We start from the raw sequence: 27,361 nt of genomic DNA, 5'->3' as shown, positions 1-27,361 counted from the left end.
TGTCTAGATTTCCACAATTTTCCAAAAATTACCATAACAGAGGAAGAAATTGTACTTCGACAAAGTGATTTGCAAAATGCATGTGAGATTTTAACATATCACTACATGGTTAGATGTGTTTCTAATTATCTGACACCACCCCCCCCCAAAAAAAAAAAAAAAAACACACCACACCAGTTAAACATTGGAAAAAAGTATTTTACTTAGGAATTTCGTGGGATTTTTTTTTTTAAAGCGTATTTTAAAGAGTTCAAAGAACATTGATCAGGAATGGGCAAAAAATACTCAGTGTTTCAACCTGCATGCAGGGAAATGCATTTAAGTACCACTCAAGTCTTGTTTCAGACAAAAATTTTTGCACTTAATTACTATTTTGTAGTCAAATAGGTGTAACATTACATGACATATGGTGTCACTACCCTCAAATACTTCATTAAATAAATTAAGAGAAGCAGAGAAACAGCATGGTGGATAGTTAAAGACCTCAGCCTGCATAGCCTAGTGAAATTAAGATGGAAAGGCAGGAAATTATATCTCTTCTTGGAGGCAAATATCCAGTAGAGTGTAATGTCATTTGAGGCACTGGCATCAGCAAAGTATAAAGGTAGACTGATAGTTAGGAGATCCAAGGCATGACCTTCAAACGGGGTTGAAGAACCTGCACTATTGGATGGAAGAGCTTGGAAGGCTCCTGGGAAGAACCAGGACAACACAGGCATTGAGCTCTGACAACCAAGAAGTCCCTCTTGAGGTGTCACCTCTGCAGTCACTGCTGTAAGGAAGCCCAGCTGCTGTCACTTGTTGGTTACTCTCCACACTGCTCTTCCAACTTCTACATATTGAATTTCAAGGTTTCTGCTTGTCACCATGTAAGACAGATGTTTTTACTTTTGAGGGTTTTTTATCCTGGTGATCCATAAAGAGCAAAGGCACTCCCCTTTCGCTGAAGCTTTGGAGATCAGCTGTGGCTAGAGGCACGCTGAGCTGGGTGCAGAAGAGCTCTTACTATTCAGGTTGGCAGGGACCTTTGAATATTTTGCCTATCTTTGAAACACTGAGTAACATCCACATCTCAGGACTAGCTGGTAATTTCCCTGACAGCTGAACTGCTATTAGACAGCCCTTGTTACACGTACTAATGCTCCTGTCCTCTCCATCACAGTTTGTGATTGGTGGCCTTTTTCAATACAGACCTCAGTTTTACTATGAGAATTGGAAGCATTTCATGGCCTGTGGCTGGGGAAGCCAGGAACAGAGACCCTGGGCATCCTTCTCCACTAAAAGTCTTTTGAAGTCTTTTTAGATCATGCCTGGCTTACAATGAAATGGGCAATATTGTATGGGAAGTTACAGTTACACAGATTGTCACATTGCAGTTTGCATTTGGAGTAGACTAGTGTGCTCCATTTCACCAGAGAATTTGGATTTTTTGACACCTATGTACAAAATTTTAATTCTTTCAGGTCAGATCCAGCTTCCTCTTCTTTTAGTAGCTTCCACATAGCACAAGCTACTCTTCTGACTTTTCTAATGACCCAAGAGAAGCATGGAGGATGGTTCTATTTAAATAAAGAAAACAGTAATTGTCTCAAAGATTCTTTGTCATATTTCTTGAATTAAAACTTTTGCCTTCAGTGCCTCTGGGGCCCTGTCACTTCCTGCCACAGACACAAATACAAACAGTACATTTGGCCCCCAATGGATGGATATTCAGCCTACTCAGAGTTTCCTCAGCAGTGCCCAAGTTGAATTGCTAGCATGATCTGCTGGTCCCCCCACACATCGGGGAAATTTCTCAAAATAACACAGCAGAACTACAGAAAGAAGAAAAAGACTTTTATTTTTCTAAAAATCATGCTTTTGCCATATTTCAATAATTAAATATTAACTTTTATACACATTTTTGTACACCTATTTACATTTATTTGTTTTAAGTGGGCTTTGTTTTAAAAATTGTCTTTCGCATTTGAAAAAAAAGAAAAGGGAGAGGGAGATGAGATGAGATGAAAAGTTGTGTAAGAGTGGTCCTTCATTCTTCTAAGAGTTTTTTGAGATGCACCTCCTCAGCTTGGGACATCTGAAAGACAGGAAGAGGCCAAAAAGAAGATCAGCAGACCCACAAAATACCCTGGGGCCCTTAGACCTCTCCTTGGAAACTTGAAGTACCTCCTAGTTCATCAGAAGTCTCTTTGTGGCTGCTCAATATCAGGCATGAGCTTCAGTAGAAGTCAGAAGGGAGGGGGATGTTGAGTGAGCGAAGCCACCTAGTCCAGCGGGACTCCGTCCCTGTATCAACTCTTAGAGGCTCATGGTCACGCTGGACTCTATCAGGGGAAATACAAGGGAGAAAGCCCACGTTACTTTTTATGATCACCAGAAAATAACATAAAAGCACTAAAGTATGCAAATCAGCAACCTGTGTACAACGACCTTACCTTTTCAGTCACTGCTGCTCGAGGGCAGCAGCTCTCACGCCAGTTGGGCTCATGTTATGGGCCCATAAACCATTGGGCGGGTGTTTGCAATCCCTTGGCTCAGTTGTTGGTGAAAAGGAGGAAGGAGCATGCCTTCCTCTCTATGTCCTTAGGATCAAATGGTTGGCTCTCAATGTCTGCCACAGGTCATGGCAGCAGAGAGGTGAGCATTTTCAGGTACTGCAGGAGAGGCGTAAGAATGAGGCAAAACTAGAGAGGGTATTTGTCTTGCAGTTTTGGAAATCAAGCCACCAAAATGAAGACATTCTTCCATTTTAAATAAAAGATAGTGGGAATGAATGTGGGAACCAATTTCATACAGCCCACCAGTGTATCATGAGGAAATTTTTACGATCTTCTTTGGTAAAAGTAGCACAAAACACATTTTTTGCAATGAGGTCAATAGGCAAGCAAAAATAGGAGTGACAAAGCCACTATCGTAGGTGCGACCCAGGAAACTTTCTTGGCCTGGGGTTGCAGTTCATGTGTGATATTATTCATGTGAAATGCTGGAAAGAAGAACAGACTAATACAGTAAATCTTGCAGTTGGTGAAGTCTGGAATGAAGATGAGGAAGGAATGAAAAACTACTTCAGATAGTGTCAGACAAAATGTGCTGGTGGGAATAGTTATTAATTTCAGAGGTAAACTGCCATATTTCTCCCCCAAAAAAGTATGTTCTCATCACAATACCAGATTTGTAGGAATTGTCCTGCGTGGTTAGTTGTACTTCTTGTTAGCAGTATGGTTGGCCCTTCCTCTGAAAATTCTCTCTAATCTCTGTCAACACTTCTTCCATCCAGCAATACCAAAAACCCTTGCCAAAACCTGCCGAGCTTGTTCAACACAGGAGAGGTCGGTTTCATCCATAGTTTTCTGCTGACCCATCTCAGCTGCTTCAGTTCAGTCTTTTGGATCTTTCAGGGCTCTTTAGTTTATCATAGGTAATGCAACCCACTGTCTCCAGTCCTAGTGCACAAACCCTTTCATCAATTACTCCTGATATCACACTTTTTTATGTTGAGGGGTTTCAAAAAAAAAACCCCACAAACACAACACACCACTTTCTCAGTATGCTACTAAGATCACAATATTTAATCAATTCAGATGTGTTTACACCTTTATTCCAGGCTCAACTGATGGGAAGAACAGCATTGACCACCACACATATGCAAGAAATGCAAATGAGGGATAGTAGGGGAAATGTAAATCCATCTTCTGACAAGAAGTCCTTTTTCCCAGAGTGGTGTCTTCCCTTTTCTCAGGCCTTCTGGGACCTCACAGAGACATTCCCTCTCTGACTCACTTATGATACAGCAATTTCTACTCTTTGCGTATGGAGTTCTTCAGGCCACAACTATTACATTGGTCACCCAGGTACCACACTATGAATGCAAAAGTGGATCAGATGTGTTCTTGCTGAAGCAAGTAAGCCACAACTGTGATTCTTTTTAAAACCTCTTCCTTGGCACTGCCCAGGTTACTTTTTATTTGTACAGCCCCAACCATCTCTTTCCAAACAGTACAATTCCTACTCAGACAGCACCTGTAGAAATTGCAAAATTCCTGACTTTCATCTATTGCATGTGTCTCCAGGAAAATGCAACTAGTTGCAAGGTCCAAGAGAAAAGTTTGACACAGAGTCGGTGCACACGTGCTCCAAGATGAATTCCAGCCTCCATACCCATATGCAAACCCACTCACGTACAACATCAAAGCCAGACAACCTGCCTGAATCCCCCTCATCAGAAGACAGGATTATCTAGAGTATGATTCTATGTACCAACACCACAAGCCACCCTCTAACTTGCAGAGAAAGGAATACTGTAGACAGGGCATTTGGGAGGTCTACTGGGGCTTCCTTCCCCATTGCTGTTACTGATTTTGTGACACTCCTAAGCTGTGACAGGAACCATTTGTCTTGCTGTTACTCGGCCTTCTGCCAGGTTTGGTGCACAGCATACAACAAACAAACCTCCCTGGTGAGCTTCCATGGTTTGTAATAGGAGATTCTGGGACTGCTTTGTCTCTGTTTTTGGGTTTTGTTTGTTTGTTTGGTTTGGTTTTACTTGTAAACACTGGGAGATCTTTCCTTCTCCATTCATAACACTGAGCTACTGCCCTTTCTCCAGCAAGTCCCAATTTCCCCTTCTGTCAGGAATAAACATGTTATTCAAACTCTCCACCAACATACTAACATACTATACTGCTGGGGTTCTTGAAGTGCTCTGAATGCCTTGGGAAGGTCCCAGCAATACCATCACTTCTCTAAGGTTGCTTTAACAACACTTCCAGTCCAATAACATCAATCAAATCGGTAACAGAAATCTTTTCAAGTAACTTCCTCAGTCATAAAGCATATTACAGAAACAGACTAGAATACCCATGGTGCTGTTAGAGCGACAGGCTCCCAGATTTCTCCACAGCATGAATTACCTGAAGCAAACATATCCCCTAAACAGTCAAATTCCAAAAACATCTTCCAAGCTCACCAAGTGAAGATACTGCTGCTCCTCCAGTTTTCCTGGTTCCTCAGTTCCAGGCTTCCCACAGTGATTCTTGCTCCTTTCTTTATGCAAAACATTTAGTTCCTCTCTCTGCTGGAACCGATACTCAAGTCTACCACAGCTCCACACATGTAGCTAGATTAGCTAAACAGATCAGCTTAGAGGAGAGCATTTTATAGTGCTGTGGATTTGAAAAGCCAGATTCCCCAAGAAGGGGCAACATAAGACATTTAGGCTTGGCATTCTTTCTTCTAAGGGTCAAAACTTCCTCAGTGTTGCAGTTGTCCTCATATTTCCTCATCCAATGACAAAAGGAACAGAAGGGAGTTGACGCTCAGGAGGCAACAGTCAAATGGTAAAATTACATGTTCAGATATTTAAAGTCTAAAAACATCTCTTCTGAAATTCCAATTTATTATACTTGAATGAAAACTTCTAGATATTTCTTTCAGAGACTAGGTTTAAGAAGCACTGTCACATATGAACCAGACTATTTTTATGCTGAATACAACAGTTTATATAGAATTTAGAAGTCTACTCACGTGTTCTGCAATGTGAACTCCACCTCCAGCTCCTCACGTGCCTGAAGAGAGAGAGAAAAGAAAAAGGTATATTACTTATTTTTCTTCATAGCTTTCATCATACCAGTTACACATAATTTGTGAAATATATCTTTAGAATAGCACTTAGGAAAATTACCGGAACATATTAATAATTTAAAAAAACAAACAAACAAACCATGGTGCCAACTGAGGATATTGAATTTTAAGATATCCAAAAAGCAGCTGCTAAAACTAGTTTTTTGAAATCTAAATGCCATACAAGCATAAAGATATAGGAACTGCTATTCTGCTGAAACAGCCTTTTTTCAGATTTTAATTCTCAAAACAAAAAATAATCAGCTGCTTTAATATTATTACAGGTTAAAGTGGCTGAAAATTCAGAACTCATGTCAAGAACCAACAAAGATGCCAGAAATATTCAGAATTAAGGCACCAGGTAGTTAGTTCTAACTGGTTTCATCCTAGATTTTTAGGATAGAGATTAGTTCTTAACAAAACCTAGAGTGAAGCACTCATACAGGGATTTTAAGTCTTGTCAAAGCAGCAAAATACAGTTTAAGTAGATTTTTTCCTATAATGAAACACAGTAAAAGGATATATTTAGATGGAAGGAAAGAATTTGCTTTTGTTCTCACCAGTTCCATTACTCACCTGTGGATTCAGCTGAAACTTCACTCGAACAGTACGTCCTACAGTGAGTTTATCTATGTCAAAAAGAACTGTGCAGAGTTCATCATCCCTAGACATTGTGTCCTCATCACAGACCTTTAGTTCCAGCACATTCTGCAAAAAGAAGTTAAATGTAGAAGTAACTCCATTATATCCTTAAGAGCTCCATAAGGCAGGAAAATCTCAAGACTAGATTTTCCTGCCTCCCTCCTCCAGTTTTAGGGGAAGAAGGAAAAAGGAGAACGAGAAACACAGTAGGGAAAGAGATTTGGGAATATTAGACTTCACATTACTGATAACAGTACACAAAGAGGCAGGCTTATCTGCCTGGGGAAATGAAACAAAACAGGCAGGTCATACAGAGCATTCATGAATTTGTGATAAATAACTGTATTAAATGTTTCTACATTTATTTTAATGGCCTTTGGCTCCATGTGTATAAAACAGGCACAGGTACAGAAAGAATGTTTAAAGGATTTCCTTTCCACCATATCTAGAACTAACTGATCTTACTGTTATTTTAATGTGATCTTTATCTTGGGTTTCACTTGTATGTGTCAAGATCGGGAATAGGATAGTAAGGCCATACTCTGCAGGCCATTTAGTTGCTTCTCACTGCGTCAGTATAGCAAACGTTTAAGTAAAAACAAGCTGGAAATGGACAATACCAAGGAGGATGTAAGCAACAGAGGTTTTTCTGATGAATCTTTAAGACCGCCAGTATTTGGAAACTAGATATATACTTATTGGTTTATCATAATTTTGCATAATCTATTGACTATCTGCAGACAGTGAGTAGTGAAAATTGTTTATTTTCACTACCTTGATTCGGCGGTCAATCTTATAGCAGAAAGCTTCATTCCACACAGGGTTTTTGCTGTTCTTGATGGTTCTGGTCCGAACCTTCTCAGTTGAGGCAGTAGGCAGCCACAGTGTCACATAACAATCTGAAAGGGTGACTGTATAACAAGAAGATGAGCGGAGTGATAACATATACAGGGAAAGAATTACTGAACTTTGCATGTTTAACTGTAATAAGAGATAGATAACACAGTAGGGGATTTCTTCCTAAAATAAACAGGGTCAGGAATAAATAATACAACGAATCACTCAAGGCAAAACAGAAACATCCTCACACATTTGCCATGCTCGTTCCCAACATAAAGTTGCATTTGAAATAGTACCGTACTCCACGTGCAGTGGAAGCACACCCATCCATGCTGCATTTAGCTTTATATTCATGACTATCCAAATGACTGAGGCAGGGTAATATTGCCAAAACATGGTAATATCTACCAGTATATGCTCTCTGCCACACATACATCAGCTCTAGGATGATTCCCCTGTCACTCAGGCAACACACCACACAACCTTCAATCTGGGCTACAGAGAGACTTGTTTTCTAGCATTTCCTTCCCAGATTGGGTACCTTAACTAGTTGAAAACCTTTATCAAACTGCTGGTTTCAATGAAGAATGACAGGGGTTTTTTGCCAAAAAGTAAAGTGCTCTCCCATCAAAGCTGAGAAGTTTTATTTCCTTATCACGAATCAGAATGTGCCAATCTAATGTTCATTCATTGATTAAATTTTAGAAGTTCTGCCTTTCTCGGCAAGTCTTTCAGAAAGCAAAATTAGTCTCAGCACCAGGATTAAGTTGCAATTCACCCTATCCCTTCCTACCACTGTCTCTGCAGACTAGAAAAATCTTGCCATCACTCAAGTCTGGGGAAGGAAACCGTAAGTGCCATTGAAGACGTCGTCTCCTTCCATATTCTGACCCCCCATGTTTGGAGGGAGAACCGCCTGGGAGTGAGAGTTGCAAGAGCTTGACACAGGCACCGATGGCCTTTCTCTCACATATATAATGCAATATATATCCTCTCTATTTCAAATAAGCAATGCTCAACCAGTCATCTGGTTCTTAATGCAGCCTTGTGAGTCAGAAAAATTCAAATAATTCAACCCTTAGTCAATCCCTGCATCATGCTTAAAACCTGTAACAGTGTTATTACATCATAATAAGTACAATTATCTTTGTGTATTTCCTTTTTATCTTTCAGTAGCAACTACAGATTTAGATTTTTCTATTAACTGTATTTCTCCTAAGTTGTGCTTTTATAATGTAGCCAACCATGCTATCACTATCAGCAAAACCTTGCTAATGACTGCAGGAAGGAAAGTGTTTCCAGAAAGTTCCCTTAGCCAAATCTGACCAGAACAGCAGGACCGATCAGACATTTGGCAGAGGCACAAGCGTAGGCAGATGAAATCGTAAATGGTTAATATTGATTAATGTTAGAGCTTCCATTTTCGAAGGGCTTGAGAGGCACTGATGATTTACTTCACACGACAACAGAAAGAGCTTCTTCAAATACATGGCAGATAAAACTAACACCAGAGGCAATGTAGGCCCACTGATGAATGGGGTGGGTGCCCTGGTGACAGAAGATGCAGAGAAGGCAGAGTTACTGAATGCCCTCTTTGTCTCTGTCTACTCTGCCGGAGGCTGTCCTGAGCAGCCCCGTACCCCTGAGGCCCCAGAGGAAGGCAGGACAATGGAGGAGTTTGCCTTAGTTGATGAGGATTGGGTTAGGGAGCATTTAAGCAATCTGGACATCCATAAATCCATGGGTCCAGATGGGATGCACCCGCGGGTGCTGAGGGAGCTGGCTGAAGTCATTGCTGGGCCACTCTCTATGATCTTTGCCAAGTCTTGGGAAACGGGGGAGGTGCCTGAGGACTGGAGGAAAGCAAATGTCACTCCGGTCTTCAAAAAGGGCAAGAAGGAGGACCCGGGCAACTACAGACCGGTCAGCCTCACCTCCATCCCTGGGAAAGTGATGAAACACCTTATCCTTGGTGCCATCTCAAGGCATATCAAGGATAAGAGGGTCATTAGGGGCAGTCAACATGGCTTCACCAAGGAGAAGTCATGCTTAACCAACCTCATAGCCTTTTATGAGGACATAATCAGGTGGATTGATGATGGCAGAGCAGTGGATGTGGTCTACCTTGACTTCAGTAAAGCATTTGACACCGTTTCCCACAGCATCCTCACAGCTAAACTGAGGAACTGTGGACCGGATGATCGGGTAGTGAGGTCGACCGCGAACTGGCTGGACTAAAGAAGCCAGAGAGTCGTGGTCAATGGAGTGGAGTCTGGTTGGAGGCCTGTATCTAGTGGAGTCCCTCAGGGGTCAGTACTGGGACCAGTACTATTCAATATATTCATCAATGACTTGGATGAGGGAATAGAGTGCACTGTCAGAAAGTTTGCTGATGACACCAAGTTGGGAGGGGTGGCTGACACGCCAGAGGGCTGTGCTGCCATCCAGCAAGACCTGGACAGGCTGGAGAGTTGGACAGGGAAAACTTTAATGAAATACAACAAGGCCAAGTGCAGAGTCTTGCATCTGGGTAGGAACAACCCCAGGTTCCAGCATAAGTTGGGGAATGACCTGTCAGAGAGCAGTGTAGGGACCTGGGGGTCCTGGTGGACAGCAGGATGACCATGAGCCAGCACTGTGCCCTTGTGGCCAAGAAGGCCAATGGTATCCTGGGGTGTATTAGAAGGGGGGTGGGTAGTAGGTCGAGAGAGGTTCTCCTCCCCCTCTACTCTGCCCTGGTGAGACCTCATCTGGAATATTGTGTCCAGTTCTGGGCCCCTCAGTTCAAGAAGGAGAGGGAACTGCTGGAGAGAGCCCAGCGTAGAGCCACAAAGATGATTAAGGGAGTGGAGCATCTCCCTTATGAGGAAAGGCTGAGGGAACTGGGTCTCCTTTATAAATATATAAAGGGTGAGTGTCACGAGGATGGAGCCAGGCTCTTCTCGATGACAGCCAATGGTAAGACAAGGGATAATGGGTTCAAACTGGAACACAGGAGGTTCCACTTAAATTTGAGAAGAAACTTCTTCTCAGTGAGGGTGACAGAGCACTGGAAGAGGCTGCCTAAGGAAGTTGTGGAGTCTCCTTCTCTGGAGACATTGAAAACCCTCCTGGACGCCTTCCTGTGTAGCCTAATCTAGGTGTTCTTGCTCTGGCAGGGGGATTGGACTAGATGATCTTTTGAGGTCCTTTCCAATCCCTAACATTCTGTGATTCTGTGAACATAAGGTTTAAGCAAATAAGTAAATTGAGAAAACTTGAATTACTTCCCCAAGATCCCATAATACAGTCAATGGCGGGGTCCAAAACACAGTCTAGATTTTCAAGCCTATACTCAAATCTATCAAAATTATTTTTCTCTGGAACAACAGTGGGGAGAAAGTCTTTTAAAGCATATTTATTTTCCACTGTTAAATAGGAATGTGGGAGACAAAGGCCAAGAAGAAAGATTCACTTAAATAAATTAAGCACAAACTCTTCATCAGCAAGAAAATATGAAAGGATACCATTGAAGTAGGAAACACCAAGGTTTAATCAGAAAAACAGGGAAGTTAAAGTGAAGGAAATAAATAATAACTCAGAATTGTAACAAGAAGCATAGTGTTACCATTACAAACAGGTAGAAAAGGGATACTTTCTCATAGTTGAAAATACCGATGTTTTGAGGAAAACTAACTGAAATGTTTGGATTCTCAAATGCCTTTTTAACGCCTCAGAAAAGGTAAAGCCTGCCTGACATATCCTTCCCACTACCAATAAAAACTGATTTTCTTTTTTTCCACAATAATTTGAGTTTCCTCAGAAAATTAATTTTCTGCTGAGTAAATATTCTTGCTGAAAAGGTTTTAAATCTCCTTTCCAGATACACTTTAAACAAAGCCTTGCGAAGCCCAAGTTCTGAATTCAGGGCATCTCAAGGGGGTAAAGATATGATATTCATCTGTTCTTGAGACCAGAACTCCAGGAAGTAAGGCAATATGACATACCAACAGACATGCCAACAGACTTCATGAAGAAAGACTGTACGATTCACTGTGGCAAGGAAAAACCGTGAGCAATTAATTCCTGAGAAGGACAACCACAGTGAATTGAAGCATAAGCAGGCGACCTGCTGGAGCACACAAACGCACACAGAATTGTGCATGCGGGTCTGCAGACGCAATTGCAGTGACTGCCTGGTCAGATTGCATATTTGGTTGATGCAAGTCGCTACGTAGGCATTTGAACATTCGGGTTTTGTTAAATAAAAAGTCAGTGCATACAACTATAAGCCCACAAAGTGTGTTTCTGCACATTAAAATAGATATTTAACCTTTGAAAAACACAGAACTTTACATCTTATAAGGTGCCCTCACTTTGTCTAATGAATCAAATCCCTTTTCCAAAATGACACAGTAAACAAAGTAGTTTGATCAACTGTGATTTCTAGACTAAGAAATATTAAGACGTAAACAGTAAACAAAGCATGCAGTAAAACATAGATTTTTTTTAAGCTGAAAAAATAAAAGGAAAATATAAATAAGCACAGTAGTATGACATTGCAGAAGATGCAAGAGTAACCCAGAATATCTCAAGTGCAGTAGGGGTTTGTTACCTGATAATCATAATTCATTCAAAATTACTGTTGTTAAGCACCACTTCCATGTGTTCTAACCACATTCTTCCTGCCAGAAACCACTAAATCCAACCTCAGGTAAGAAGACAGAGGTTTTGCCTCTACTCTTGACCCATTACATTCGTTGAAAAATCAAAATATATAGATTAGCTGAAATTTACATCTTGTTTCCTTAGAAACTATGGTATGCTGCACAAAATTCTGAGTGTGCCAAAAGAAATTTAATTTCAAGCAAAGTTCAGAAATATTTTGGTGAAAATATTGTGGGATTTTCCTCTTTGTTTTACATCTTTCCAATTTATTCTTGTAGTCTTTCAATTTGAATTTCCTTATTCTCTTTGTCTTTACTTTGCCTTTTTCTTTCATGCCTGTCCGACTTCTTTACATAGACATTTCACCATTCAAACTTCCCCAGTGACATAACTGCATTTTGAAAGTCACCTGGACAAGCCCCAGTAAACCCAGGAGACTGGGCTAAAGAGAACCCACATCTGTGGAACAGAAGCTGTGAGGAAGCTCCTCAATTAATTGGAAATTCTACAATTCAGAGTTAAACCAGTCCCTCCCCTGGGTGACCCAGTGTCACATCTGGACAGTGAACAAACTGTTCTTTCTATCTGTTCAAGACTCATTCTTCCACCGAAGATTTTCTTTTTTACATTTGCTGGCACACTGGTTCAACAAGCTGATACCCACTAGTCTGCAGAGGCAGAGAAGGTGAATCATTACAGGGCTTGCACAGCTGAATATCACCAGACTCTGTAGACTCCCCTGCTGCAGAGATTTCTTCTATCTTGGTCTCTTCTCATTAGGAACTCTTGTTCTGTGATCTGGCTGTGACATTTTTCTCTTGCAGCCTCTATTCTAGGTATCCTTTTCTTGCTTCCCCTTCCTATCCCCCACTTAAACCCCTTTAAATCTCTCACGGTAGTGCTCCGTTTAAGGTTTTCTGACTTTTAAATTGTCCATTCTCTAGGTTAAACACATTTCCAGACACACTGGATTTTATCATCTTTTCTTGCATATTTATAAATTCTGCAGAAGAAACAGAATGTTTTTGCTTGTACTTCTGTTATTTTCATAGGTTTTCCTACTACTGCTGATTTTATATTTGCATCACCAGTCCTCTCCTCTCTTCTGTACAGAAATTCTGTTGCAAACACTCAGGTTTCTTACTCGAAAGTACAAGAATTTTCGTCATTTAAAGAGCAGCCCTCTGATCAGCAGCTAAGTCTGATGTGACGAGGGTAGGAAATACATCTAATACAGCAAGATATGAAAGCAAAAGATCAAATGCACCACCTTGCTTGAGTTATTCTCCTTACGCTTAAGATCAGAAAGCAACACTTCACCATCACAATAAAAATAATTACTGTAAACTTGCAGCAACATGTATTTTTATTCCTATACAATTTAAGAATAACATTGATCAAATATTTTCATTACTTTAAAAAATTACAAGAAACTTCCAACAATAGTAGAAATACTCACACAAGTCTGCTTTCCGGGCATTCCTCACTCGTAGTATTTTTACAGTGAGCAAGTTGAAAGGAGATACTGGTCTCTGCATGAGAATTAAGAAAAAAAAAAAAAAAGATAAAATTGAGATGAATATTACAGTCTATAGTTACAGACTTACAGACTGTTGCAAGCCTGAAGTTCTAAGGATGTAGACAAAACAAGGTTTTTAAGGTTAAGCCAATATCATTTATCAAACCAACTGCAGCAGCTGGAAAAAATATGCAAATTTTTGGCACAGAACCATTTTCAGATCTGAAAGAGAAGCAACAGATTTCAAAAACACATTTGAGCTGAGAATTTGATTTGATAAAGACCACTTCTTTTTAAGACCACTCCATTATTAGCACATTAAACATCCCTACAGTACACACATGGGTGTCCTCGCCTTTTGTCACCACTGCCTGCAACAGAGCAGGCTGTCTCTGGGACACCAAACACTGTCACAGTAGCTGTGCTAACAGAGCTAAGCAACCACCATGCACCAGCAAAAGCTCCTGCACCAGCACAACCTCCCACGCACAGCCTAAAAGGCAAAAAATGCAGCTGACAGTGACAAAATACATCTTGTAAAGACTCTGATCTTCATCTCTGATCGCCAGCATTAAGCTACAAAACTCTTTCCAGACATGATCTTGGGAATTAACTCAAAACTCTGCTATATATCAGACACCTTGGGCTCAGAAATGTTAATTCTGTAATACTTCATAACTTCCATGACTCATTACTTCATATTGCACAGGGTGGGATCTACCCAGCCAGGCTGGGATTTATTTGTATTGGAAGCAGCTCTGTGGAAAAGGACCTCGGGGTCCTGCAAGACAAGTTCCATATAAGTGAACAGTGTGCTGCTGCAGCAAAGAAAGACAATAGGATACTGGCTTGCATAAACAAGGGCATCACCAGCAGAGACAAAGAAGTCATTACCCCACTCTGCTCAGCACTTGTCAGGCCACACCTGGAATATTGTGTTTCGTTTCTTCACAAAAGATGTGGACAGGCTGGAGAGGGCCCAGAGAAGGGACACAAAGAAAAATCAAAGCACCGGGAAGCCACCATATGAGGAAAGGCTGAGAGAATTGTGTTTGTTCAGCCTTGAGAAAAGAAGGATGAGGGGAGACCTCATCACCATGTTCCAGTATTTAAAGGGTGGTTACAAAGAAGATGGAGACTCCCTTTTTACAAAGAGTCACATGGAAAAGACAAGGGGTAATGAGTATAAGTTACTCCTGGGGAGATTCTGATTGACACAAGAGGGAAATTTTTCATGATGAGAAAAATCAGCCATTGGAATAATCTCCCCAGGGAAGTGGTGGATTCCCCAACATTGGACACTTACAAGATTCAGCTGGACAGGGTGCCGGACCATCTTATCTAGACTGTGCTTTTGCAAGAAAGGTGAACTAGATGATCTTTGAGGTCTCTTCCAAGCTGATATTCTATGATTCTATGAAATTAACTCTTTCCCTATTTCACCTTGGAAATAACTACTTAACATATTTCTTCTCTCTTCCACACTAACATCTGTTTCATAGGCACCATCTTTCTTTTTAAAACCAATGTACGTACAAATATCATTTCTCTCATCACTTGCTTAAAATTGATATTTAGCTTTGAGACTACCGATTCTGTTTTAGAACAGAAACAGGGTTTGTGTTCAAAAAACTTGTCTAATCTTTCTATCTATACCAGCTTGTCAGAACAGGTATTAACTCAACTCACAAATCCTCTCACTCCTGCGTTCATAGGCATACTGTACCCTAGTAGAGTTAACACAGAGCCCTAACACAAACACATGGGTTTTCTTACTTTGTATCTGAAGTACTTGTATCAACCATAAGCAGCAAAAGTAAAAACAATGTACTGATGCTAACTAATAAGATGTACCTTGCTACCATTTCCCTCATACATACTATACATTTTGCCAGACCATTTATCTTTCCAGCTGTAGCACAAGGCTTGTCCTGAAGTGTTTCATAATGTTTTGACAAAACATTAAGCAACTGGGACCATGACGTGACACTGGGGGCTAACACAGCATAATGAAGCAAGCCCTTGTCATCACCAACAAAAACCTCAGCACCTCTGAAAATGCAGCAGAGATGAAGAACAACCTCTAAGAAACTGTCTGGGTAATCCCCAGCATGTCATCTTGCACTTCCTTTGGGCCAACAAGGGGCCTGAAGATGCAGAGTTGAAGGTCAGTGAGACAGCAGCAGGAAGGTTGGAATAGTCACTGATATGGGCACACTTGTTCTACATTATTATAACCTGTCCAGAGTCTAGCACAGGGAACAGTTTTATTGTGCACAGTTTGCAAGCACTTAAATTGTCAGCCATGGGACATTTCAGCTTGTCTCGAAGAGTATTTCACATCTCTACCCGCTCGATTATCCCAAACATGGCCACAAATGAGAACTTAAACAGACACACCTTGAAAGAAAAAAACCTAGTTCTTTGTGGGTGGAAAATTATATATATATATATATTTTACAGTCTCCAATGAAAAACAACCAAAAGACATCATACTCAGACGATATAGTCAGACTGCCAGAACTGCTTTTCTGTATGCCTTAGGCAGAACTGGGTAAAACACAGAAGCACTCCTAGGCATAGCGATCAACAGACAACGCTTGTCTGTCCTTGCCAAATCTACTGACATGTTTGCTACATTTATGCTTGGTCTCTGTTTCCCACCCAATAAATCCTAAATGTTTTTGTCCTCGGCAGTGCTATTTTGGCAGAAGAGGTGGGGCATATCTTTACTGAGGAAGGATGGGGCTGGGCTCACATACCTTGAATACAGAAGAACAGGCTTGAGCAGAAGTTCCCCATCCCAGGCAAGTGCTATAACCACTAGGCTAGACACCATTTTAAAGGAATAACCTTTGCTCAGCTCTTTGAAAACAAGCATCTAGACCTCTGCTTCCAGTATCTCAAGCAGATAGTGGTATCTCACTGCAGTCCTAAGCAGCACACAGTGATAGGATCTAAGAAGGGTGCTCCTGTGCTCAGATGTCCCTGGTAGCTGGATGTACCTACTTCTGCAGTTCCCTGCTCAGGTGTTACAATTCCCATTCTGGTGTATCCAGCTCTCCAAACATATTGAATTAATCCTCAGTGTGTCACTCTGGGTTGTAGAGTCCTTTCCCATACGAGTGATTTGGAAGTCAGACCTTATGGTTCCTAACTTCTAGATGCCTGAATGCTCTGTCAGGTTTAGCTGGCAGCGACTTGCTCAAAGTCACACAGGAAAACTAATGAGGGGCATATCTTAAACTGGATATGCTAGTAATGGGCAATGACATCCACTTCTTTCCCTTTAATGTGACAATATCACAGGCTGCATAAGTTCTGAGGCCAGAAGACACTGAGGTCAGCTATTACGCACACTTTGACTTTCAGCTTCTGTATTTATTTCGTCTGAGACATGATTGTCAACTCATAAACCGGAAACACAAGCCAGGTATTTTAATAATCACTGTTGAAACGACTTAAATATGTGAGATTGCAAATGCAAGACTTGGTCACACTGTCCTACGTCAGATAAAAGTTCAATTAAGTGCTGTGGCACACTTGTGCAATCCTTACATATCCGTTCCCAGGGAAGTCAATGGGAGTGTTCGCATAAGTGAGTGCTCATCCATATGAATAAAAGTTACATAACTAGGCTCTAAACCTGCTCTATTTCAGTAAATTCCAAGCTTATACTTCTACAAAATTCTTTTATAGATTTTTTTTTTTTTCTCGAGGAGTGAAACACATACAACATTCCTAAGTTACATCTAGAGAGAAAGCAAACATCAAAGCAAAGGAGCATCAGATCTATTTGGAGCAGAGCATGCCTCTCTTAGCTTTCTCTTTAAAAAGGAATAGAAATCTCACTACTACTTTAAAAACTATGAAGACCAACAAGGAAAACACTCAGCCCTGTCAGAAAGAGTGGCAGGATTTTAAAACACAGATCATTGCCTTGTTTCTGACCTGGGTCAGGTATGTGGCACCTTTTAACTTCAAAGAGTTTTGGAGCCTCAAGGCAGGCAGGTTTTCATTACATTACTATGTCTACCACCTCTAGGCAAGGTCAAATGCCTAAGAAACACTTTTGCTTGTACTACATGTTTTGTATTTATTTCGTCCATTTAAAAATATCCGATAGCTGGGTCTTACTAAGTCAGCAGAAGTCACCAGGGTTTTCTAGAATAAAAACAAATGGAGCAGCAGTGACTCAATGCCTGTTTCTTTCTAAGAGCTAGGTAAAATTTGTGTGACTTCAGACTGCCATTTTCATGTGATTTTTCTTCTTTTCCTGTTTGCGGCTCCACAGCTGGACTCGCGTGTTAGAATAAATTTGACTCTTAGAAGAGAAACTAAGTCAAGCATTTCTACAGTTCAGTGCGGCTTTTTCTCAAGACCATGCTTGCCTATATTATTTTAATATGATATAGCAATTTGGGTAATCTAAAAAAATATTACTTTTTCGTCTGCCAGCTTAAGGGCACTACCAACATTTTCTCAGCAAGTATTTTACATATTCCTTTTAATTTATATGGACACTCAAGTTTCAATCTCATACATCCCATGGTTTCCACTCAAACTGCCTCTGGTAATGAAAACTAATTTCCTTAACTGAGCCATTAAGTAACAATATATAACTCAGATATACTATGGTTTTATATTTATCATCATAAATACCAACTTTCAATGAAAAAAATAGAAAAAAAAAGAAACACCAAAACAAAACAAACCTCAGGTCCTTCCTGATTTTTGCCTCTATGAGCCTTGAAGAGTCAGGGCAGAAAGAAAGAGCTTTGGGTCCTACTCTAAATGGCATGTACTATATTCATGTCTGTTCTGCTACCCTAAATATCCTAAAAACAAGAAGCACAACTAAAGCCACTGAACTGTACTGGTCTCACACCTGGAGATCTACTAACAATGTATAAAGCACTAAGGATAAAAACAGCTTAATCCTCTAAACACAGGTTAAGTTTACAGGATTAAAAGTAACAATTTTTATGATACTAGCATACTTTCTTGGGGCTGTGAGACTATACACAGAGACATAAACATCATTTTAAAAGCAACTTCTTGAATAAACTCTGCAAAGTCTTTGCTTTACCACAGCATTTCACTTTGAATAGAGAAGGCAAGTGGCGCTCAGGCACAGTCAGGCATCAGATACTTTGAATAACAGCAAACCTTCCTGAGGCAGACTAAATACACCACCGTTTTGAAGAATCTCTATCACTGCAATACCACATGTGGAGCCAAAGCCCAAAGCAAACCAGGCTGGGAAATCCCCACATCACTGAAGCAGGCGCAAGAGCCCATCTTTCCAACTATAGGTTCCCAGAGAGCTGTAACAGATACTGGCAACTCCAGACCCATAGCAAGTGTCTGAAGACAGCCCCATCCTGTTGCCACTGCCGTTGTTCCCATTCCCTGGCTCACAGCAGCTTATCTGATATGTTTTCCTTTATGCTAATACCTGTTAATGTGAACGTCTGCTAATTGCCCAGGGAGTTTTCACTTGCCTGTGCAAAGAATTCATCCTCAGTTCAATCTTTACAAAACCTTGTTCCTCTTTTTTCACATTCAGAGAACTTTGGGCACTGCTCCCACTCCTACCGGGCTGATAAGATTGGGCTTGTCAGGAGGCTGAATGCAATATATTTATTCCACAGTGCTACCTGTTCTGATACTGTGTTTTTAAACACCTTGTTAAACAGAGAATTGCAGGCTCTACAGCAATCGTTACAGCACAAAGAAAGACTACAAGGACTACTAGAGCACTGAGAACAATTGCAAGATCCATTTACACAGAGTCTTCTTACAAAGAAATAACATAAAAGACAAGTATTTCATCCAAAGATGTCGAAACACAAAAAGGGAGGAATTAAAAAATGAATATTCACGAAGTACAAACCAGCCCAGATACAGTGCAACACCTACTCACACCATCATAAGCATCAGACACCAACAGAGGCCAGACTATTTAGAGTTTACTGAAAGCCAACGCAATATTTCATTTACAGAGCTGAAGTCACCGGTCAACTTTTCAGTGTTCAGTAAATATTGCAGTACAGTTTTCCCTCGAGCCATTGAATTCCTAAGATTTTTTTTTCTTGTGATCTACATTCAGCACTGAACAGCATTTAATGAAGGGCCAGCTAATTACCACCTACCGTTCTCACCGCTGGTGCTGTGGTGCCCGTAATAGTCTAGGAAAAACAACACAAGGCAAAGTTAAGAAAACTAAGCTACATGTTCAGCTCTTATTTTAGGCTGACTTTTAAAAACATCTCACATTCAAAATCATACTTAGAGCTATGCTCATTAACTGCACTTATTATGTGCTTTACCAATCACCAAACCAATCTCAACTCTGTGCCAGCTTCTTATTTCCTTGACATACAGTTGTTTGGTTTGGGGTTTTTTCTTTTTAAGAAAGCACAATAAGTAATGTTGTTAGCCCTAAAACATAGCTTGAAAATGCAGACATACCACAAGGTTCCGTAAAAGGCTAGAGTAGGAAAACTATCCATGCAACCATGAGATCTGACAAACAGCAAATACGCTTTCCATGGTTTCCCCATACACCTTAAACATCTTGGTCTCCACTGTAATCAACAGAACTGGAACATCAGACAATTTTACCCACTTTATTCTTGCTATCGGCTTCTTTTCCTTACCTCATTTGAACTTAAATTTGATCCCATTGCAGCCCCAGTTGCATGTAAGTCCAATGTCAAAAGACACCAAGTTGTACAGCTGACAGGAACTCCTCATGCAGATTAGGGGTGGAGGAATAGCAATTTTATGACGAGGCTCTCCTGCCCCACCCCTTTATTATTTCCAGTCATTAGGCAGTCCCCTCCCTGCTTCCTGCAGCCTATTAGAGCACCTCAACTGAGTCAGCAGAATGAAGAGCAATTTATTTTCTACCTGCTGTGATGTTTGGGGGGAACACTGAAGCCCCTCTCAGCCTAGGGATTGCTTTTTTGAAAATACTACTGCTAATAAAAAGTTCTTCCTTTAGGCAACAACTCTAACATGCAGGCAAAGAGCTTGTGACAAATCACAGCTGTCAGAGCATCTCTATATGGCCACCATAACACTGCAGGGTAGTTGAGAGAGATCTCAACAGCTTCTTTCTAAACAATAACCTCAAATACCTGGTAGCAATCTTCCTGTAGCCACACGCAGTTCAGCAAGGTGAGCGAGCCCACTGCAGTGCCACAACTAAGTGACTGCAGGACCCGTGCTACTCTAATGTTACTTCGGGCATCTCTGTGCTACACTTAGTCACCGCACTACATGCTCAGTATTCTTTGCCTGGACATTTAGCATATATCCAGAAAAAAAATGAATCTGTGTCCAGCAAAGTTTGGAGTTTGATGTCTAAATGCAATGAGAGGGTGGGGAGGAGCTATAAGCAGTAGGTGAAACTTGGGGGTGGAAGGGTGGGGCGGGAGAGAGGGTTGTGCTCTCCTGTGTGGGCCCAGGGAGTGCTACAAACCGTTCACCCATCCTCAGAGCTCATTTGAAAGGGATCTTGTGTGCGCTTGCCCTCACAGCAGGGCCAGCAGTCACCATGCGGGAAACACGGGGCCACAAAACCCTCCCTGCCTCCTCTTTACTCTGGTGTGCAGTGACTCACTGCCTGCTGGAGCAGTGTGTTACAGTAGCCCTAAATTAGCATATATGTGCATGCTGCTAGAGTTTGGAGTGTGCAAGACCATACTCTGGCTCTACCACACTTTCCTGCTTCTCTTTGATGACAGGAGATGGCTAGCACTCAGTCTTGCATCACGAGATCCAAGTAGGTCATGGGAAACATGATGGGGAAAGGTTTGCTATCTTACACTTATTTTTAAATCAATATCGTTGATATTGATGAATAATTCACTTCATGCAGGTGAAGAAAGCAACCTTGCAAACTACAGCAGACATCACCTAAATGCACTCTCCTGTGCCACAGAGGCCAGTATCAAAGCAATTCTACACAGAGGGAGAGAGTAGGTATTGTCCAAGGAACTTCGCTAGAGTAAAATCCTCTTTTTACACAGAAGTCACTTCCTTCTATGCTGATGTCTATGTGATGCACAAGTGATGACTGTTCAGAAGGTCTTATGCAAAATATGCAGTGTTACTATCTGGTAGTTTCCCTCTAAAGCATTTAATAACCTGCTGCTCACTCCAGAGCCACACTTCGCACAGCCTTCTCAATAGATATGAAATCAAAGCAAATTGTCTCATAGATCTAAACCTGCAGCATCTGAAATGCTTCTTGAAAGAAAGACCAAAAGATATTTCTAATGAACACAAGTGTATCTCCCCCCAAAACCAAAATGTTTCACTTAACTTCCATCTTTATTAATTTGTATCTGTGTTAAATCCTTATGAACAAATTCAGGTGGAACAGTCACAGCTGAGAATCATTTATTTGTGCTCTTGCAAAACTAATCTTTTCATCTTTTGAAAGAATATTAAAATTAGAAGCGGGAACCTGCTTTAATTAAAAATGTCCTATCAAAGGAAAGGGTGTGGGTTATCCAGCTCGACTTTTCTGAGTTCTCCTAATGGATATATATACCTATATACATTTATACTATCCCAGCTCTTTCACAGCCAATACAAGACTGCCTGACATTACATTCATTTACATCACTAAATGAGATATCACTTCACAATTCAGAACATATTTCCATCGTCAGTGCATCTTGCTCACTGAATGGCTCCTGATGTTCAGATTGTATTTTCCCTTTCTCAAAATAATGTCATCGTTGCCATACCCAAAACATGTTCCTAAAGAATTCTTTTTCTCCTCCTCACAACCACGACCAAGTTTTGTAGCTGATGTTGTCTTCCCTTAACCAGTGCTTGAGCTCAGGAATAAAAGGAGAGTTTATAACCTTTGGAAGAAGAGGCAAGCAACTCAGGAGGACTACAAGAATGCCATCAAGTTATGCAGGGAGAAAATTAGAAGGGCCAAAGCCCAACTAGAGCTGAGCCTAGCTACTGTTGTAAAAGGTAAAAAAAAAAAAAGTCTCTAGAAATGCGTGAGCAACAAAAGAAGGGCAAAGTAGAATCTCCACCCTCTGATGGATGCAGAGGCAAATGCAGCGACAGAGGATGAGGGAAACGCTGAAGTACTAAATGCCGTCTTTACCTCGGTCTTTAATGGTAAGACCAGTTGTGCTCCACGTTCCCAGCCTCCTGAACCAGAAGACAGAGGTGGGGAGCAGAATGAAGCCCAAATAATCCAAGGGTAAATGGTGAGTGAAATGCCACACCACTTAGACATGCACAAGTTTATGGGGCCAGATGGGATCCAGCCAGGGGTTCTGAGGGAGCTCGTGGAGGTGCTCACCAAGCCCCTTTCAATTATTTATCAGCAATCCTGGCTAAGTGAGGAGGTCCCCGTTGACTGGAAGCTGGCAAATGTGATGCCTATTTACAAGAAGGGCCAGAAGGAGGACCCGAGGAATTACAGGCCTGTCAGTCTGACATTGGTGTCAAGGAAGGTCATGGAACAGATCAGCCTGAGTGCCACCATGCAGCCCATACAGGACAAGCAAGCCATCAGGCCCAGTCAGCATCGGTGTATGATGGCAGATCCTGCTTGACTAACCTGATCTCCTTCTGTGAAAAGGTGACCTGCTTAGCGGATGAGGGAAAGGTTGTGGATGTTGTATATTTAGACTTCAGTAAAGCCTTTGACACTGTTTCCCACAGCATTCTCCTGGAGAAGCTTGCAGCTCATGGCTGGATGGGTGTACTCTGCGATGGATAAAGAACTGGCTGGATGGCCAGGCCCAAAGAGTTGTGGTGGAGTCAAATCCAATTGGTGGCCAGTCATGAGTGGTGCTCGCCAGGGTGCAGTATTGGGGCCAGTTCTGTTTAATCAATGGTCTGGATGAGGGGATCAAGTGCACCCTGAGTAAGTTTGCAGATGACACCAAGTTGGATGGGAGCGTTGACCTGCTGGAGGATAGGATGGCCTTATAGAGAGATCTGGACCAGCTGGATCAATGGGCTGAGGCCAATTGTATGAGGCCCAACAAGGCCAAGTGCCAGGTGCTGCACTTGCGTCACAACAACCCCAGGCATGGTACAGGCTCGGGGAAGAGTGGCTGGAAAGCTGCCTGGTGGAAAAGGACCTGGGGATGTTGATTGACAGCCAGCTGAACATGAGCCAGCAGTGTGCCCAGGTGGCCAAAAAGGCCAACAGCATCCTGGCTTGTATCAGGAATAGTGTGGCCAGCAGGACTAGGGAAGTGATTGTCCCCCTGTACTCAGCACTGGTGAGGCTGCACCTCAAATCCTGTGTTCAGTTTTGGGCCTCTCGCTAGAGGGAAGACACTGAGGTGCTCTACCGAGTTGAGAGAAGGGCAACAAAGCTGGTGAATGGTCTGGAGCACAAGTCCTATGAGGAACGGCTGAGGGAACTTGGGCTGTTTATCCTGGAGAAAACGAGGCTGAGGGGAGACCTTATTGCTATCTACAACCCCGTGAAAGGAGGTTGTAGCGTGGAGGGTGTTGGTCTCTTCTTTCAGGTTACAAGTGATAGGATGAGAGGAAATGGCCTCAAGTTGCACCAGGGAAGGTTTAGATTGGATATTAGGAAAAGTTTCTTCACAGAAAGTGTTGTCGGGCATTGGAACAGGCTGCCCAGGGAAGTGGTTGAGTCACTGCCCCTTAAGGTATTTAAAAGACACATAGATTAGGTTCTTAGGAACATGGTTTAATGCCAATGTAGGTTAATGGTTAGACTCAACCTGGATTCTATGATTCTTGTCAAGTCACACAAGAAGGCTTTGGAATATAGTATCTGTAAAAGCTTCATGCAAGTTGGGAATCACAATCTCAACAGTTTTCCATTCATGCAGTAGGTTCATTATAAAAATAAGTGCATAACACCCAGAGCAGTCCTTGTCATCACTAAGAAAATTTTAGCTGTTGATGGCTTTTTCACTGATGTCTACAACAACTAGACAATCTCCTTCAAAATAAATCATGATGTTGTAGTTTGTCTCACTGGCATTTTAGAGGTAGAAATACATCCCTAGGATTATGATTTCAAAAAGAGTACTACTTCAAAGGTTAAGTATCTTGCTGTTTTCTTTGCATTTTTCCTTAGTTCTTCCACCATTCAGGAAGAATTTCAAAGATAATTACCAAGCATGCAGTAAGTAAATTCATGGGTGAAGTTATCCAAAGAGCTATATATTGGCTCTTTTCAGCAATCACATTTGCAGAGTAAATATTTTTATACCAGTAGTGTACTTCATATACATGCTACTTATAGTCTTTGCTTTTTGAAGACTAGAGAGACTGTTACTGATGAGGGAACACACGACAGCCTCTTTAAAGCTCTGAGCAATGACAAGGAAAGTAAGAGGGAGGACACAATTTTCCTCTGCTCTTCACCTACTTTGTAGTGCGCATCTATATGCACATGATTTTCTGTCTGTGTCTTAATTGAAGCAAAGTGGAGCAAATATAAATATCTTGCTGTTTAGAGGCAGTCAAAATTCATTTAAACTACCCTATTGCAAGCACTAGTTTCCCCAACATGATATTCAGATAATTGTATATCTAAGTGCAATAGGTTGCAGCTAGCAATAATAGCTGCATCTAATATCCCGCAATTACCTTATGTAGTACTTTGTCATGTTCTGATAATTCAGGACTCCAGAAATATATGACTAATGGGGAATTTCATATTATTGCAAGAGGAGAGTATCCTTGTGCCACCTTTGGGATGACAACGGGAGCTAGTCATCATTTAAACACCTCGAACATAACAAGGGTTAAAATAAAAACACATTAAAAAAGGGTTAAAAAAACATGCTAGAGGTGTTATAAAATGATAGTCAGACATCATATTAGGACAGAAATACCCAGAATTAAAAAATAAATCAAATTACCAGATAAATATAGTGTCAGATCTATAGTTGAGGATTTTCCCTGGCTATAGCCTTTCAGTTTCTTTGTTTTCCTTTTTCTTAAAAAAAAAAAAAATCCATAAGCTACAAAATCTACACAGACCTCATCCTGCTGATCTAACAAGAGAGCAAGCAGTCCAAGTCAAATTCCAGTTAAACAATGGAACTAAGCTCAATAATCTCTGCACACAAGAAGATTTACCATGGTTGAAAAGTGTCACTTCCTTCCCCATGGCATCAGATTTCAGTCTCTGAAAAATTCACCTTTGGCTCGGTACTTTTTGGCCTGCCACTAATTTAAAGCAAATGCCTGGTATTCAAACGAACAAACAAAACAAAACACACAACTAACTTTCATATTAACACAATGGCATTTTATTTTCATGTTTATACGTACAACATATTCAGTAGACCTGTTCTTTAATACTCTACAAAATCCTTGACGTTTTATATCACGGTAGGTCCAAAAAGAAAAAAAAATCACATAACATGCAAAAAAGGACTTCTTGAGAAAGCATTCTTAGAGAAGGATGTGACAGAACAGGTGAGGGCCACAGAAATTATGCCTTCAGTGTCCACGGTTTCCTCTTCCATCAGGTGGGAAGCCTAGGATCTGTATGCTACACTGCATACAAGTCTACAGAGATGTCCAACTGTAAAGGAGAGATATGAAGGCTGCCTCTTCACTAAAAGGAAATCAGCTGTCAGAATCACTGTGATTTTTCAGTGTCATGGACTAAAGTCTGAGTTGAAAATACATAGAATCACAGGTGTATCTTAATGGAGGAGAGATGAAAGCTACACTAAATGTGTGAAAAACTTATTTTGGGGAGACATTAGCTGAATACATAATTTTGCAAAGGATATAATCTTTGAGACAAACCAATTAAAAATATCAGTGACAAAATAATTTGTTCAATGGAAGATATTTTAAGGGGGTTTTTAATTTAGAAGATGCCTGTAAGATGTTGTTTCTAAACAAATCATTTTGCATCAAAAATTGTGCAAAAAAATTGCAAAAGTTTTGCTTTTTTCAAAGTCAAAGTATTTAGATCTTTTAGTACTGTGTGGCCTTTTCTTTCTTCTCTAACCAAAACAGCCTGCTGAAACAAATTCACAAAAATGATTCAAATCATCTAAAGGTGACAAGGGGCACAGGTTAGAGAAGAAAATGAAAAATTTTGTATCATCCATTTGTAAGCAGGAAAGACCTTAAATCTGAATTTGAATTTAAATTCCTGAGAATGAAAGGTACAAAATCAGTCACTGGAGAGATCACACTAGCAAAGTGGGGCAGGGTGGATTATATTTTTGCTTAAGGCACTATTCTGATTATGACACACATGAAGGAGGACTACTGCCTTCAAAAGACTATTAAGAAACCTGATTAAAAATGATCCCACATGCCTCTGACACATTTTGGACAGATGAAGATCTCACTCCTCCTACTCACTCACTGGAAGAAATTTGACAGATTTGCCATCCAAAAATAATCAGTAAAATATTGGCCAAGCTGCTCCCTGTATACACAATCCTGCCTTCAGTTTTGTTGCAACAGAATTTCCAATACTTGTTTCAAAAAAGCAGTAGCACGCAACCTTTATCTCCGACTCTCCTTGTGCTCTGTAGGGCTGAGCACCCAGTGGCATCTCTCTTCGCTTTTGCAGGAACAGTCCGAGGTTGTCTGACCTTTCCAGATTCATTCAACACTTCAGAAATTGTTTAAGCAGCTTTTTCCCTTCCCTAACCTCGTCAGACCACAGGTGTCAGGAATACCAGCACCAGCCCATGTCAGCTAATTAGCCAATAATTCCTTGGGCATAAATGTGGCAATACACACAGTCCAGAACCTTAACAGGGAAATGTACAGCCAATTTGAATCCGAACCAATTTCCAGAATATCAGGAAGTCACCTCATGTCGCCAGCTAATTAAGGGGGTAACTTCACTTATAGTCAGCCTGAGACATGTTTGAGTCCTAACAGAGGCCGTAAAGATTCACAGCTAATTGCTTTCAGGATCATGCTATTATATTTAGTAGAGCTCATGTGACAGGTCACAAATGGGTATTTCCAAAAAAAGAAATTGTTGTTGACCTACCTGAGTCTTAAATAGAACAATTACACTGATTCTGAATCACTTTGAAAAATTCAGCTGATACATCACTGGGCATA

General features: G+C 41.0%; 1 protein-coding gene across 1 annotated transcript in view; it reads right to left on the bottom strand.

Annotated features, from left to right (window-relative positions):
- LOC135989938 (cytosolic phospholipase A2 epsilon-like) overlaps positions 1-19,976 on the bottom strand; it is a 35,024-nt gene extending 15,048 nt beyond the window's left edge. Inside the window, exons 1-6 of the mRNA XM_065637068.1 lie at positions 19,930-19,976; positions 19,423-19,458; positions 13,208-13,280; positions 7,036-7,172; positions 6,196-6,327; positions 5,524-5,564 (exon numbers count right to left, since the gene is read on the bottom strand). Coding sequence (XP_065493140.1) covers positions 5,524-5,564; positions 6,196-6,327; positions 7,036-7,172; positions 13,208-13,280; positions 19,423-19,458; positions 19,930-19,956 — 446 coding nt within the window. The 5' untranslated portion in view covers positions 19,957-19,976. The remainder of the gene's footprint in view (positions 1-5,523; positions 5,565-6,195; positions 6,328-7,035; positions 7,173-13,207; positions 13,281-19,422; positions 19,459-19,929) is intronic.
- Positions 19,977-27,361: the final 7,385 nt, after the last annotated feature.

The sequence above is a fragment of the Caloenas nicobarica genome, chromosome 5 (genome assembly GCF_036013445.1).
Source record: "Caloenas nicobarica isolate bCalNic1 chromosome 5, bCalNic1.hap1, whole genome shotgun sequence".
NCBI classification, from domain to species: Eukaryota; Metazoa; Chordata; class Aves; order Columbiformes; family Columbidae; genus Caloenas; species Caloenas nicobarica.
The sequence above is the reverse complement of the archived record's forward strand: the minus strand, read 5'-3'. Positions and strand labels throughout refer to the sequence as shown.